Source organism: Misgurnus anguillicaudatus, chromosome 15 (genome assembly GCF_027580225.2).
Source record: "Misgurnus anguillicaudatus chromosome 15, ASM2758022v2, whole genome shotgun sequence".
NCBI lineage: Eukaryota > Metazoa > Chordata > Actinopteri > Cypriniformes > Cobitidae > Misgurnus > Misgurnus anguillicaudatus.
This window is the reverse complement of record NC_073351.2, coordinates 28,189,206-28,203,551: the sequence shown is the minus strand read 5'-3', so window position 1 is coordinate 28,203,551 and position 14,346 is coordinate 28,189,206. Positions and strand designations below refer to the sequence as shown.

General features: G+C 37.7%; 1 protein-coding gene across 1 annotated transcript in view; it reads left to right on the top strand.

Annotated features, from left to right (window-relative positions):
• The window catches only part of fgd4a (FYVE, RhoGEF and PH domain containing 4a), a 53,175-nt gene that overhangs the window by 28,314 nt on the left and 10,515 nt on the right, over positions 1-14,346 (top strand). Inside the window, exons 3-7 of the mRNA XM_073853711.1 lie at positions 3,926-4,063; positions 5,706-5,865; positions 11,105-11,486; positions 13,016-13,105; positions 14,157-14,314. Coding sequence (XP_073709812.1) covers positions 3,926-4,063; positions 5,706-5,865; positions 11,105-11,486; positions 13,016-13,105; positions 14,157-14,314 — 928 coding nt within the window. The remainder of the gene's footprint in view (positions 1-3,925; positions 4,064-5,705; positions 5,866-11,104; positions 11,487-13,015; positions 13,106-14,156; positions 14,315-14,346) is intronic.

The window sequence follows — 14,346 nt, the reverse complement described above, 5'->3', positions numbered from 1 at the left end:
GGCATATTGACTGAACTGTAAAGGGTAGGGCTGCATGATAAATCGCATGCGATAGGAATGTGCATCTCGTCGGTAGCCAGTTCCTTGATTAGTAGTAAATCGCCATCACTTGCCGTAGTTTACTGACAAGCTGGGCCATATCGCATACATATCACTGGCAATACGTCTGTGATTATTAATGTGAAATTGCCCTGTTGTAATATTTCCAGTTCTGGTAATCAATAATCACAATGTGACAACTTACCTGCCGATGGGGCATATTGTCACAAGTGAACATTCTCTATATAACAGTCATACGACATATGTGCCAAGACTTCCTTTTTTTATTTGGTATGAGATATTATACCATTGTGATGTATGGTGCTCAGTAAATGTTAGACAGTGTGAAAAGTGTGACAACTTGCTCCGCTCTCCCCTACACATAAATTTAATTAAGATGAGATTTTGAAAATATTTAATTTATCTTTAAAAGTGGAATGATTTTAAACTGGATGATTGTCGTCTTTCTCTTGCATTTTGGTGGAATTATATACGATGTGATGGTATCCAGGAACCTTGATACAAAATGTACAACAGGTCTTCACAAGATGTTTGAGATTGTGCTTGGTAGACACATTTAAATAAAAAAAATGCATGAACTTGAGGGTATTACAAAAATATTAGTAATACAGCCATTTAGGCTTCATTGGCAGTCAACAATTTTTTTTTTGCGGAGCCTGTTTATGTAGTTTCAATGCTGGATGAGATTACTGCCATAAACTGAGCCAAACTCCCATGAATGAACACACATGAAGCTGTTTTTCACACTGTTATCAGCACCTTATATTTACTGCCAGCACAACAACACCATTCATTCCCGGCCCTGAACAATCCTATGCAGGCTCTTGGCCCGAGATGTTTACAGTGAAGAAAAGGGCCAGATGAAGCTGGGAAGGCCAGAGAAAGGCTCTTATTGTTCTGCCCAATGTATTGACGTCCACATACTTTAATTTACCAGAGCATGGGTCCTTGGTTCGCATGGGGCCCTGGGAGAAAACACTTTATTAAAGGGAAGCAGTAAAGTTGGTGCTTCTAGAGAGAAGTTTTATTGTTGACAGGTTGTTTCACTTTTGTGTTATTTAAGTCTCAGATGATTTTTCTAAATTGCCCATGAGAAATAAGAAATAAATTGTTATAGAGTAAAATAACGTAGACCTATAAAAACATAATTTTTGTCAGAATTTGATTAGAAATGTTAATGTTGAAATATCTTGAGTTTTAATAGGCATCTTAGCAAAACTGAGCATAGTTTGAGACATTCCTCTTAAACTCCTATGTTATCTCTCATCAAAGGAGAAAACCTTTCCTCATTTTCCCAGACTAATCACTTTCCAATGGATAACCCAAAATCCCACCTTAATTTTCTTGCTGAAATCCTTGCAAATGGCTTATGATGCTGTTTCATGTTTGATATATTTATTTAATAAGGACTTCTGGAGGTCAGTGTATGTTTTAGTGGGGCCTCTTTGATTTATTTTTCTTTTAAATATTTTTAAGAGGCTTCGCTTTTTCTTGTGAGAGCTTTAAGCACTTGTTCAACTTAGCAGTAAAAATAGTCCTCTGATAAGCTGTTCTCGGTTGTTTTAAGGATGGAAAAATGCAGTTTTGGTTGGACCATGGGAACCAGGATCTTTTTTTAAGCAGTGGGTACATCTGAGCAGCTATATCTGTATCTGGAAGATGACACCTGACCCTAACTATCTCATAAGCTTTCTTACGAATAGAGAAATGTTTGTGCTAAATGACATGTCTTATTTGTCAATGCAGTTTTTCAGGAAACGAGTTGTGGTTGAGCTGAACAGAAGGCTTCCTCATAGGTTGAATATTAATCGTCTAAACAATGATAAACACTTAATGGTTATTTTTAGTTCTTGTTTCAAGTTTAAGTCACTGTTAGTTTCAAGGTCACTTTTTCTATTGGCCCTGACTGATAACAGGAGCACAAAAACAGATCTTTACATTAAACATGCTTTTCACTTCTGCAAAAGACAGCACACTTTTAGTATTCGCGTCATTCTAGCACTGCTTAGTTTAAAGCCAAGTGTCATTTCTGCCTCTCTAGAGTCACCAGATAAAACTGCAAAAATAAAAAGTAGGTTAATTTTTTACCAGGTTTTTTCTAATAAACCCTCCCTATTCACTTTCAAAACAAAGGTTCATAAGTTGTCACCGGGATGGTACCTTTTAAAAAGGTCCTAATATGTGTACAGACACGCACCTTTGAGGTACCAGTATGTACTCAAGGTACCAATGTGTACCTTTTAAGTTACCAATATGCACCTTTTACACTCACCTAAAGGATTATTAGGAACACCATACTAATACTGTCTTTGACCCCTTTCGCCTTCAGAACTGCCTTAATTCTATGTGGCATTGATTCAAGAAGGTGCTGAAAGCATTCTTTAGAAAAGTTGGCCCATATTGATAGGATAGCATCTTGCAGTTGATGGAGATTTTTGGGATGCACATCCAGGGCACGAAGTTCCCGTTCCACCACATCCCAGAGATGCTCTATTGGGTTGAGATCTGGTGACTGTGTGGGGGCCATTTAAGTACAGTGAACTCATTGTCATATTCAAGAAACCACTTTGAAATGATTCGAGCTTGGTGACATGGTGCATTATTCTGCTGGAAGTAGCCATCAGAGGATGGGTTCATGGTGGTCATAAAGGGATGGACATGGTCAGAAACAATGCTCAGGTAGGCCGTGACATTTAAACGATGCCCAATTGGCACTAAGGGGCCTAATGTGTGCCAAGAAAACATCCTCCACACCATTACACCATGTCATCTGCTGTTGTAGCCCATCCGCCTCAAGGTTGTGCGTGTTGTGGCTTCACAAATGCTTTGCTGCATACCTCGGTTGTAATGAGTGGTCATTTCAGTCAAAGTTGCTCTTTTATCAGCTTGAATCAGTCGGCCCATTCTCCTCTGACCTCCTGCATCAACAAGGCATTTTCGCCCACAGGACTGCTGCATACTGGATGTTTTTCCCTTTTCACACCATTCTTTGTAAACCCTAGAAATGGTTGTGCGTGAGAATCCCAGTAACTGAGCAGATTGTGAAATACTCAGACCGGCTCGTCTGGCACCAACAATCATGCCAAGCTCCAAATGGCTTAAATCACCTTTCTTTCCCATTCTGACATTCAGTTTGGAGTTCGGGAAATTCTCTTCACCAGGACCACACCCCTAAATGCATTGAAGCAACTGCCATGTGATTGGTTGATTAGATAATTGCATTAATGAGAAAAAGAACAGGTGTTCCTAATAATCCTTTATGTGAGTGTATGTAAAAAAAATACATTTTGAAAAGGTACCACTTTTATACCACCTTGTACCCATTTTCTGAGTGTTGATCTTACATTTGTCAATCAAATATATAGAATTGGTTGCGCCAGCAGATGCTGAAACAAAACAGTGCAATGCACAGTTTTTACTTTCTAAACAAACCAAGTACCTGAACTATTGCATCTGTCTTCTCAGTCTAGATCACTTAGACTCTTATTTTCCTAGAACCAGACTTAAAAACGGGTGATTGAAAATTTGTGGTAATCGGTCCCAAGTTATATCAGATCCGCTCAAACTTTGACAATTTTCAAATCTGTCATGAAAACGTACTTTTTCTCCATGGCTTTCAGTGTCATACGACCCATATTGATATTATCATGTTTTGTTACTAGGTTTTTATGTTTGTTTGTTTGTTTATTTATTTTTTATCTTCATTTTAATTTGTTTATCCTGTTTTTAATTATTATTATTATTTTTTTTTTGTCGTTTTGTTCCTTTTAACCTTGTAAAGCACTTTGGTCAATTCCTGTTGTTTTTAAATGTGCTTGTAAGTATTTAAAAAATGTATTTTTAATCATATTTTTCTTTCTCTCAGTTATTGGCAGCAGCAGCCCCACCGATCAAGGTCGACATAGTGAAAGGTTGAGTCGTGGATCAAGATTCAGCAATAAAAGCCACTCGAGATTAAATGGAAGAGGGTCAGGCCGTCGGCCATTGCATCCCAAACCACAAGGTATAGATATGCATACACAAAACGCACATCTAAATACTTGCCCAATTTCACAATGTTGCTAGCTTTGCAAGGCAAAGTCACAGAAGTTACTAGAAGTCATTGCAATATAATAAACCACAATATAATAATTACTTTCAATTACGGAATGCTACCGTTCCCAGGACTAAAACAAATGTGGCTACTGAAATAGTGTCACATCCTTAAATTGATAGTTCACACAAACATGATACTTCTGTTATTATTTACTCACCCTCGAGTTATTCTAAGCCTGTATGAGTTTCTATATTCTGTTGAACACAAAATACGATATTTTGAGATATAATATAAGGGTGAGTAAATTATGACAAAATTTTCATTTTTGGGTGAACTTCCCCTTTAAAGTGACCATGACCCTGCTATATCATAACAATGCCTGCTGTGTTTAAAAAGTGTGAATGATTTTCCAGAATCCAGAGATAAGAGTCACGGATAAATATTCCTAGCTTATTTGGAAGAGCATGATGTTGGCAGCACCAAGGTCATGGGTTTGATCCCCAGGGAACATGCATACTGATAACATGTATACCTTGAACACAGTGTAAATCGCATTGGGTATAAGGGTCTGCCAAATATGGATACCATCAATGATTAGCTTTTTAGGAGAAAGGATGGTACATCTAAAACCAGTTTAAGAGTTTTTTTAAAGTATTTTGATTGGCATTATGGGCTGCATATCAGCTGGCCGTCTGGTAAGTTAGTTTGTTTTACTAGCGAGTAGAATACATTAAGTGGTAATAGTCTACTTATTACACATCAAGCCACATTGGAAGAAGAATGCAGATGTTGGTTATCTACTACTTTATATCTGGTATTTTTGTGCTAGATCTGTGAAACAAACACACTTCCCTTATTTTAATCTGGATGGAGCCGTGAGCTCTCTAATATCTTCACCCCATCAGATTGACTGACATTCGCTCACAGCAGGTCGAAACAGACCTCTCAGTTTCCAGATGCACTTCATCGCATCTTAGCAGAGTTTAAATAAGCTGTACTGCTACCTTGTGGTGAAAATGATCACGGCTTCCAGTTTAGTGCAAATGTCTTCCTGTCCTATCTCACAAGATAGAGCCATTTACTTGTTAAGTTATACAGTGTACCCCTTTAATAAGTTAATGACTGTTGGTCCCGCTAGTGTAGTAATAGATAAAGATTCTTCAATTTAATTTTTGCTCACTGATCTACAATATGTGACCCTGGACCACAAAACCAATCATAAGGGTCAATTAATTTTAAAGATAAATAAGCTTTCCATTGATTATAGGATATGATGTAATTGGTATGATATGACAATATTTGGCAACTATTTGAAAATCTGGAATCTGAGGGTTGAAAAAAATTTAAAATATTGAGAACATCGCCTTTAAACATGTCCAAATGAAGTCCTTAGCAACAGATATAAAAAATGATAAATTATATATTTTAAACTATATATTTTCTGCAGGAAATTTACCAGACGTCTTTATGGAACATGCTCTTTACTTAATATCCTAATGATTTTTGTTATCTAATGTATTGTTGTCTTTTGCTACAAACATGCTACTTGTTTTGTGGTCCAGGGTCACATATAAGCATGACTAAGTTTTGAACTCTTTTTTTTCTGCAGTGCCTCCTAAGCCAGCGCACCTTAACAGTCCGGTGACAGAAGTCTCTTTGCAGCTGGGAGCCGGGACGTTACCCGTTAAATCCGGCATGGAGGGCGAAGTAAAAGGAGCTATAGAAAAGGGCCTTGTGTCCAACCTCATAAGCCGCTTTGAAGTAAACAGGTACACATGCAGTATTATGAGCATCAACTCTGTTTGTTTGTGAAAAAGCTAAATTTCAATTTTCATGGTCTGTCCGTTATATTATAATACACTTTTATATTTAGATATAATCACATGTTGGGCATTGAACTCTTTTATTTGATTTGATTCGAGAGATGTGGCCGACAAAAGTTTATTTGTTTTAATAGTGACAGGTCGCTTCGGTGTGCGTGTCATATTAGTTAAATGTTTTAACAGACTTAAAGGAACAGTATGTAGGATTGTGGCCAAAACTGGTACTGCAATCACACAACTGGTGGCCAATACACAAAATGACAACATAAACATCAGTTGAGAGCTGCAACTCCACTTTTTAAATGACAATATCCTGGCCAGAGCACTGTTGTCAGTGATATAAGTATTTGAAATGAAAACGATTTCTTAATGTCTAGTGACATATCAGGGCCATTTTATGATTAATTGATATACATTTCTTACATACTGTTCCTTTAACTGAATGTGTTTGCTTGATATTTAAAAAAAAGAGAGAAAGAGAAAGCGCATAAGCATTGGAAGATTTATTGTGAAATGAATTTCGGCTGTATGACGTATGTTCATTTATCTGACGTTATACAGGAAGTTAATAAAGCAGAAGTTAGTCATTACAGCAACCATGATGTTTCTCACGATTGTTGAAAAGAAATGGTTTACGGGACATTTACTTTTGTGTTTGTGATAAACCTTAATATAAGAGGTAAGACAGTTATATAATACAGTTTGCTGAAGGCAATTTATTTAACAGATTTGTTGTCCTTATTTAATATAACAGATTTCTGTCTCTGTCTATTTGATACTACATATATACTCGATTACTTCATACTGTGTCATGTCTGACTGTATATTCCTGGCAATATTCATTACAGTTGCTTCTTTAGTAGTATTACCATTTAATAGTACTAATAGTAATAGTATTTTTTCCCTGTAAGTTGCCAGCCAGGGCCAGCATTTTTCAGTTTAATACCTTCCAGAAAATGTTGTTCTTCACATATATAAACATACAATATGTCAAATGAAAGAACAGACGCTCTGCTTCAAAAAAAAGTTTCATCATACCTTCATTAGTTCTCTTTTTATCACCTCTCAAATGTGGGTAGGTTTCTATAAAAACACCCAATTTTGAGCAAAAAGCTCAGATAATTCAATTTTTGTGAAGGACTTTTGATAAAGATCAGATTCAGAGCGATCCTCAAAAGTTACACGGACATACAGCTGTTTGCCCTAGGGCGATACTTCCGGGTTTTATAAGTTGCGGTATTTTATAAGATAATAGCGGTATTGCGGAAAGCCGGAAATACTCCTTATTGGCGGGGAAAGAGTTAATGATTGTAATGCAGTTGTAATATAAGTACTTATATTATTAAAAATTCTATATATTATGTTATAATTGTCACTAAATACTATTTACTTGGTGTCTAGTCATAGCTGGGGGTGTGGCTTAGGGCGGATTTGGTGTGTTTTTGTAACCTTGGGTCAGAGGTCATCCTTTTGCCTGACCTCAACTCTCTAGTGAACATGTTTATGGCTTTATTTGTTTAAAAGTTTAAAATATTAATATTTCCTTACAAAAACCAATCGCTTTGCCTTGGAAGACATTAAATAACCATATGGATTAGTTTTGGGTGGATGGATGCGCTTTCTAGAGCTTTAAAAAAAATGGGGCACTATCCATTGCCATTATAAAGCTGAAAAGAGCCAGGATATTATTTAATTTAACTGTGTTTGGCTAAAATAACAAAGTCATATACACCTAGGATGGCTTAAAGGGTGTGTAAAATATGGTCACGTTTCATTCTGGGGTGAACGGTCCCTTTAAAAGAAGTCTGATATAGGCTCATCTGTGATTTGAATATTATATTAATCCACCAGTCACTGCATTCACTCATATAATATTTGATCCTTATGATGCTGAAATGCATTGCATTTTGTGCCTTATTGCTTTAAAATTCACTACAGTTTGTTACTGTTAAAGAGAGGTTTGTAGCTCACCATACAGTATGGGGCTGAGTACGCTTACTTGTAACCATATGGCCACTGTGACAAAATAAGCTAAGCTATCAACCTCAGCCTTATTTTGTGTTTCCTGCTGGTGTGATGCCATTGTGTGTAATGTGTGGCTCAGACCCTGTGGTTGTGACCACCAGGCTCATGAAATCCTCCCAGCTGTAGCAAAAGCAAAGTAGCAGAGCATAAGATAATGTTAGGAGTTAGCAGGGCTCTGATAGCTCCAACAGCTGTCTGATGCTCATCCACAAACACTTATGGTAAAGCCATGACCCTAAACAACTGCAAGGGGTTGGTTTTCAACCATGCAGAGAGAACAATGAGCGTTCAGTTTGTGGGAAATCTTTTCTGCCAGGATTTGTGCTCAAGATAAACTTATCGGATTGGTCCAGAGCTTGTGCGTGTTAATAGTCTATAATGTAAAGTGTTGCCCATACCCTCAGACCCATTCTGTATCTCCATTTTCTATCTCACAGGAAGTGCTATGTGATGTAAAGAGCAGGTGGGCCGTAGACAGGGAAACAGCTGGAGGTGTGCAGGATATTTGTGTGTGTGTGTGTGTGTCTGTGTGCATGAACCCAAGAGCCTTGTTGTTCAACTGTGTTTATGGTTTATGCATGCTTTATCTACAGCGTTTTGAATAGATTATGTCTGTATGACTTACTTAGGGCTGCACAATATATTAGTGACCATTTTAGTGTTTACTAATATTAGCATTTTTTTCTTTTAATTCAAACATCTTAAAGGTGCATTGTGTATTTTTACTTTTTTGTTAGAAGGTAGATGCTATTTAATATACATAAATATATTATCAGTGGTGTATAAAGACTTTACAAAATTAATTGTTTTTTTTATTACTTTAGATTGAGCCGTTTTTATCTACATAAGTCACTATTTCGCTCTGCCATTTTCTACAATAGCCCTAAATGGACAAATTGCTCTATTGACGGTTTCAGCAGTAACAACATAAACAAGCGGCTTTCGTGGTCAACACGTAACTTCCGGTAAACTGCACTAAGAAAAAATAACAACAAAGTACTTTAAACGTAGTTTATTTATATAACAAGCAAAATAAACAACACGTAAATTACCTAGGAAACCAAAACATTTGTTATTTTCGACGAGGTATTTGTTCAAGAGTTCAGTTTAGCAACTAGTCAGACCATTAAAAAACTGGCACCGGAAGTAAAGTTCGGACCAGACGCGTATCGCGTCACCGCACGTGCGTCTGATGAAACCGTCTATAGTGTGTTTTTGTCACTATGTTGTCTCAGACGATGGCGTTTTTGTCCTGTGGCGACTACTGTAGCTTTACTATGTTTTCGAAAGGGGGGGTGAGCTGTGGACTGAGCCGCTGGTTGCAACTCACAGTGTCACCCGTAGATGCCGCTAAAAATGTTTATGCCAGGTTTTGAAGGTACTGAACAATTATTGATCTTGTCTAATGTACATTATATGGTTTCAGGTATTGGTCACGATTTTTATATTGGTGCATCTCTAATGATTTCTGGTCAAAAAAGTATAAATTATACTTATTACATGGCTCTATGAAATCATTGACTTTGATTACACGGTATTTTGCTGTATACGCCTGATCTCACAGGAATTTGTAACTATTTTACAAGGACGCTACTTTGTATGACTTAAATCAATGTGAATTTTATAAAAACTAGTGCTGGGAAAAGATAAATCGCGATTAATCACATACAAAATAAAAGTGATTTTTTTTTTTTTGCATAATTTATGAGTGTGTGCTGCCTGTAATTATTATGTATATATATATAAATACACACGGACATTCATGTATGCATTTAAGAAACATTTACATGTGTGTATATACAGTATATTTATTTATATTTTTATATATTCTATATGATAAATAAAAAAATTATATATAAATACAAAATTTCTGAAACTAATATATGTATGTGTGTGTGGTAAAATATACATTATAATTAAACACAGTACACATATGTTTATATATTATGCAAAAAATCACTCTTATTTTGTATGCGTTTAATCACGATTAATTTTTGCCCGGCAATAATAAAAATGTATTATTATTATAAAAAACAATGGCAAAAATGTAACTAATGTCAACGGGTCAAAAGCAGATCGTACAAAAACGTATGAATTAGCCACCTCGTAAAATAGTTACGAATTGCTGTGGGATTGTGTTTGCTGTACATATTATTTATTGTTGTATTTATTTTACTGGTGTAAAGGGGGTCGCACACTGTCCGCGCAGCTCAGCGTTGCGCCGCGTCGAGTCTAGTACAACTCGGAGGTATCGTAAACCAGAAGTGCACATTAAATAGCGCGAGCTTCGTCAGATAGCGTCTACTTCAAAATGCAAAATATACGTTAGCAGCCAATGTTAATCGTTAATGATTTGGAACAAATATGATGTTATTTAATGTTAAACTATGTGAGTGGCTCTCTGTGGTGCGACAGGGTTTTGAGCAACTTCCTGAGTCGTAGCTGGGTGGCGCGGACAGGCGCCACCTGTCGGCGCCAGTGTGCGTATACTCATAGAAAGCAATGTGTTTGAGTTTTTTAGAACGGCGCGGCGTGGCGCTGAGCTGCGCGTCCTGTGTGCGACCCCCTTAACATTAATTCTGTGACCATCAGATTATGCCTACGCTAAGGTGACGATTGGGGTTGGGATTATCTTAAAGATAACACGGTCACATAAATCGAAGGTCACAGAATTTGGTGTTATACCTTGAATATTTTCCTGTGCATTTGGTGCCAGCATGTACTGTTAAATTACTTTTTGTTGAAATCAAGGACTGAGCGTCTAAATGTGTGTGTGCTTGCATGTTGGCATGAAGTAGGGCAGCCGTGTCTCATGGGACGCTCGGTAGTCCTACCTCTCCTCTTTTGCTTTCCTCACCCTCCCATTCTCCTCCTATCCTCTTCCTCCACTCCTCCCCTGACCCACACAGTCACACGACCTCGGCGGACACACAAACGCACCGCGGCCCCTCAAGACAAGAGGAAGTTTCTTTTGCATTAGTTTTTTTCAACCCTGACACCTTCACACTCTCAGGCGTGATCTTTCACGCAGTATCTTTCTCTTTTGCTCTCTCTATCTCTCAGTTTTATCTGTATCGTTGGTGGTTAAAGTTGTTTTGCTAGTGAGTGGTGGCTTGTTTTCTCTGTGAAAGAAGCTTACATTACTTTGACTCTGCCTCAGTCACACAGACATCAGGAGGGAGGGCGCTCCTCTCAAACCGGTCAACAGATCGGCCAACTACAACCCGCCGCAGAAAACCTACCAGAGACCGACGGAGGAGTCCAAGGACCCCGACTCCACCACCAACAGCCCGCGTCATGCCCTCAAACCCCCAAATGGGGTTACCGCCCAAATGAACAAAGACCAGGACAGTATTCAAGACGCCTCGGTTCCGGACGTGAGGATAGACGAGCAAGGATTGCTAAATGGAGATGCGAATGTGGACAGTATGGATGGAAACGGTGTAGATGTGTCTCATGGTGATATAGACAGGAGCCAGGAGGATGAGAGGAAGACGGCGGAGCAGGAACATGTTGTGGAAAACAGCGTACCTGAGCAGAAGGTAAGATCTTTTGTAAAGTTTTAGTATATTTGGAGCATAGTTGTAGAAAGATATTGGCTTTTGGGCCGATCATGATGTATAGAGAGCCGGGGTTGCCATTGGTTGGTATAATGCTGCTGATACAGTATGAAAAAACACTTGTCGTAGCTGAAATGGGTAACATTACAATAAAGTTGTATTTGTTAACTGTATTAAATACATTAGCTAACATGAACTAACAACTATTAATGAGAAAAATAGTTTTGCAGCCTTTGTTAATGATAGTTAATGTAAACACTTTTGATTTAAAAAAATGTATCAGTAAATGTTAAAATAAACATGAACTAAGATTAATAAATGCTGTAAAAGTACTTTACAGCATGTTAGCTAATGCATTAACTAATGTTAACAAATGCAACCTTATTATAAAGCGTTGGACCGTTTTTTGAAAGTTGAGGGGGGATGTAAACGTTTAAATTGTGTGCATGTGTTTATAGTCCTTTGTGTATTGGCGGGTGAATGCTTTTCTGCCCTCTGACATTTAGTTATTTGACACCTCGTGCCATGCACTGGCTTAGTTTGCCAGTTTCACATGCTGACGTAAGACAACAGCGCCTGTTTTATCATTCATTTAACCTCCGCTCTCTTAGGCCAGGCCTTTATTTCCTCTGAAACAAACATTGTACGTGGAGTTCATACTAATGCATTTGGAGTTTCAGATCTTTCGAATGTTAAAAATTCAGTTGTTGTCATCATGAATGTGGACCGTGGATCCTTCCTCGGCCACAGTAGCTTATTGTTTGGCGTGCTTGTTTCCTCTCATCCATCCTTTCATATCCTGTCTTCAGCATTTGAACAACAAGCTTCTATTGAAAGACTGTTATCTGTGCCAAAGGAAGTTAATTCACAAGATGGCTTACTTTCATCAGCTAAGTGGAGGAGGGCATCTGAAATGGTTCAAAGATCATTTATGTGAGCTGAGGTTGGCGATTCAGATAAGAAGAGATTGACTTTGTGTCCTCAAAGTGTTGACAGGCGTAAAGCAGGGCTGTTCCTTTATCTGACGTGTGTGTGTGTGTGTACCAGTGGATCTGTACATGTGTGTATGGGTGCGACAGAGAGAGGAAAACCAAATGTTATGGCGAGGTGAGGAATGTAGGTGGAGAGGGAGTCAACCTTGACCTTTATGTCTGCTTCCCTTCAGCCATGAGAACACCAGCAGACATCTAGAGTGTTAGTTCGGCAAAAATGTCTTGTATAATTTAGGTTAAAAGTAGCTCTGAACTCAAAATGTCTGAATTATTTATAGCTCTTGAAGAAGAGCTAAAGTGTCACCTAGAGAAAAGTTGGGTGTCCATTTAAAGTCTTGTGAAATGTTTTATGTGGAAACTTTGGGACAGGTTTTTAATTCAAGCAAGAATAAAATATATTTTCATGTTGACTTCTCTGAAATCAAGTTTATAATATTTATATGAAACTTTAGATTCAATATCATTGTGGATCTAAAACTTATAATTAAGTTCAAAATTCTGGCTTGTTTCTGTGTTTAGGAAACAAATGAACAGAAGCTCTACAAGATAGCAAATGAGCTTCTGCAAACAGAGAAGGCGTACGTCGCACGACTCAACTTATTAGATAAGGTAAGCGCTGGTTAAGTCACACAAATTCTTTTAAAGGATTAGTCCATTTTCTTAAAAAAATCTAGATGGTTTACTCACCACCATGTCATCCAAAATGTTGATGTCTTTCTTTGTTTAGTCGAGAAGAAATGTTGTTTTTTGAGGAAAACATTCCAGGATTTTTCTCATTTTTATGGACTTTAATGGACCCCAACACTTAACAGTTTTAATGCAGTTTAAAATTGCAGTTTCAAAGGACTCTAAAAGATCTCAAACGAGGCATAAGGGTCTTATCTAGAGAAACGATTGTCATTTTTTACAAGAAAAATAAAAAATATGCACTTTTAAACCACAACTTATCGTCTATTTTCGATCCTGTGACGCCCCAGCGCGACCTAACGTAATACGTCATCACGTCAAGAGGTCACGGATGACGTATGCGAAACTACGCATTCCGACGGACCGCTCCGACGTTGTTGTATGTCGAATGATACTAATTAATGTCTTTGTGTCAGTTTATTGTTTAAAATGGTTTGCAAATGTGCGTTTCATATATGTAACACATGACCTTTCGACGTCATTACGCAATTACGTAAGGTCGCGGCTCACGCTGGCTCGTCACACAGCTGGAGGAAGAAAAGTTGTTGTGGTTTAAAAGTGTATATTTTTTATTTTTCCTGCCAAAAATGACAACCGTCTCACCAGACAAGACCCTTATGCCTCATTTGAGATCGTTTAGAGTCCTTTGAAACTGCAAATTTTACTGCATTAAAACTGTTAAGTGTTGGGGTCCATTAAAGTCTATTAAAACCTGGAATGTTTTCCTCAAAAAACATAATTTCTTCTCAACTGAACAAAGAAAGACATCAACATTTTGGATAACATGGTGGTGAGTAAATTATCTGGATTTTTTTTTAAGAAAATGGACTAATCCTTTAAGACCGACCTCAATATTTTAGGACCCAAATGGGAAACCAGTTCTGGAGCATCATTATTCAATAAAACCATCTCAAAAATGATAAAAATAGAAGTGTGCACGTGCACATACATCTTCTTTGACCTCGCTGTGCAGGTGTTTTGTGCCAAGCTGATGGAAGAAGCTAAAAAAGACACGTTCCCCGTGGATGTAGTGAAAAACATCTTTTCCAATATCTCCTCCATTAACGCCTTCCACAGTCAGTTCCTTCTGCCCGACCTGGAGAAGCGCATGGGAGAATGGACGTCAACACCATCTTTCATTTTATAAAAGTATAGTGTTTTAG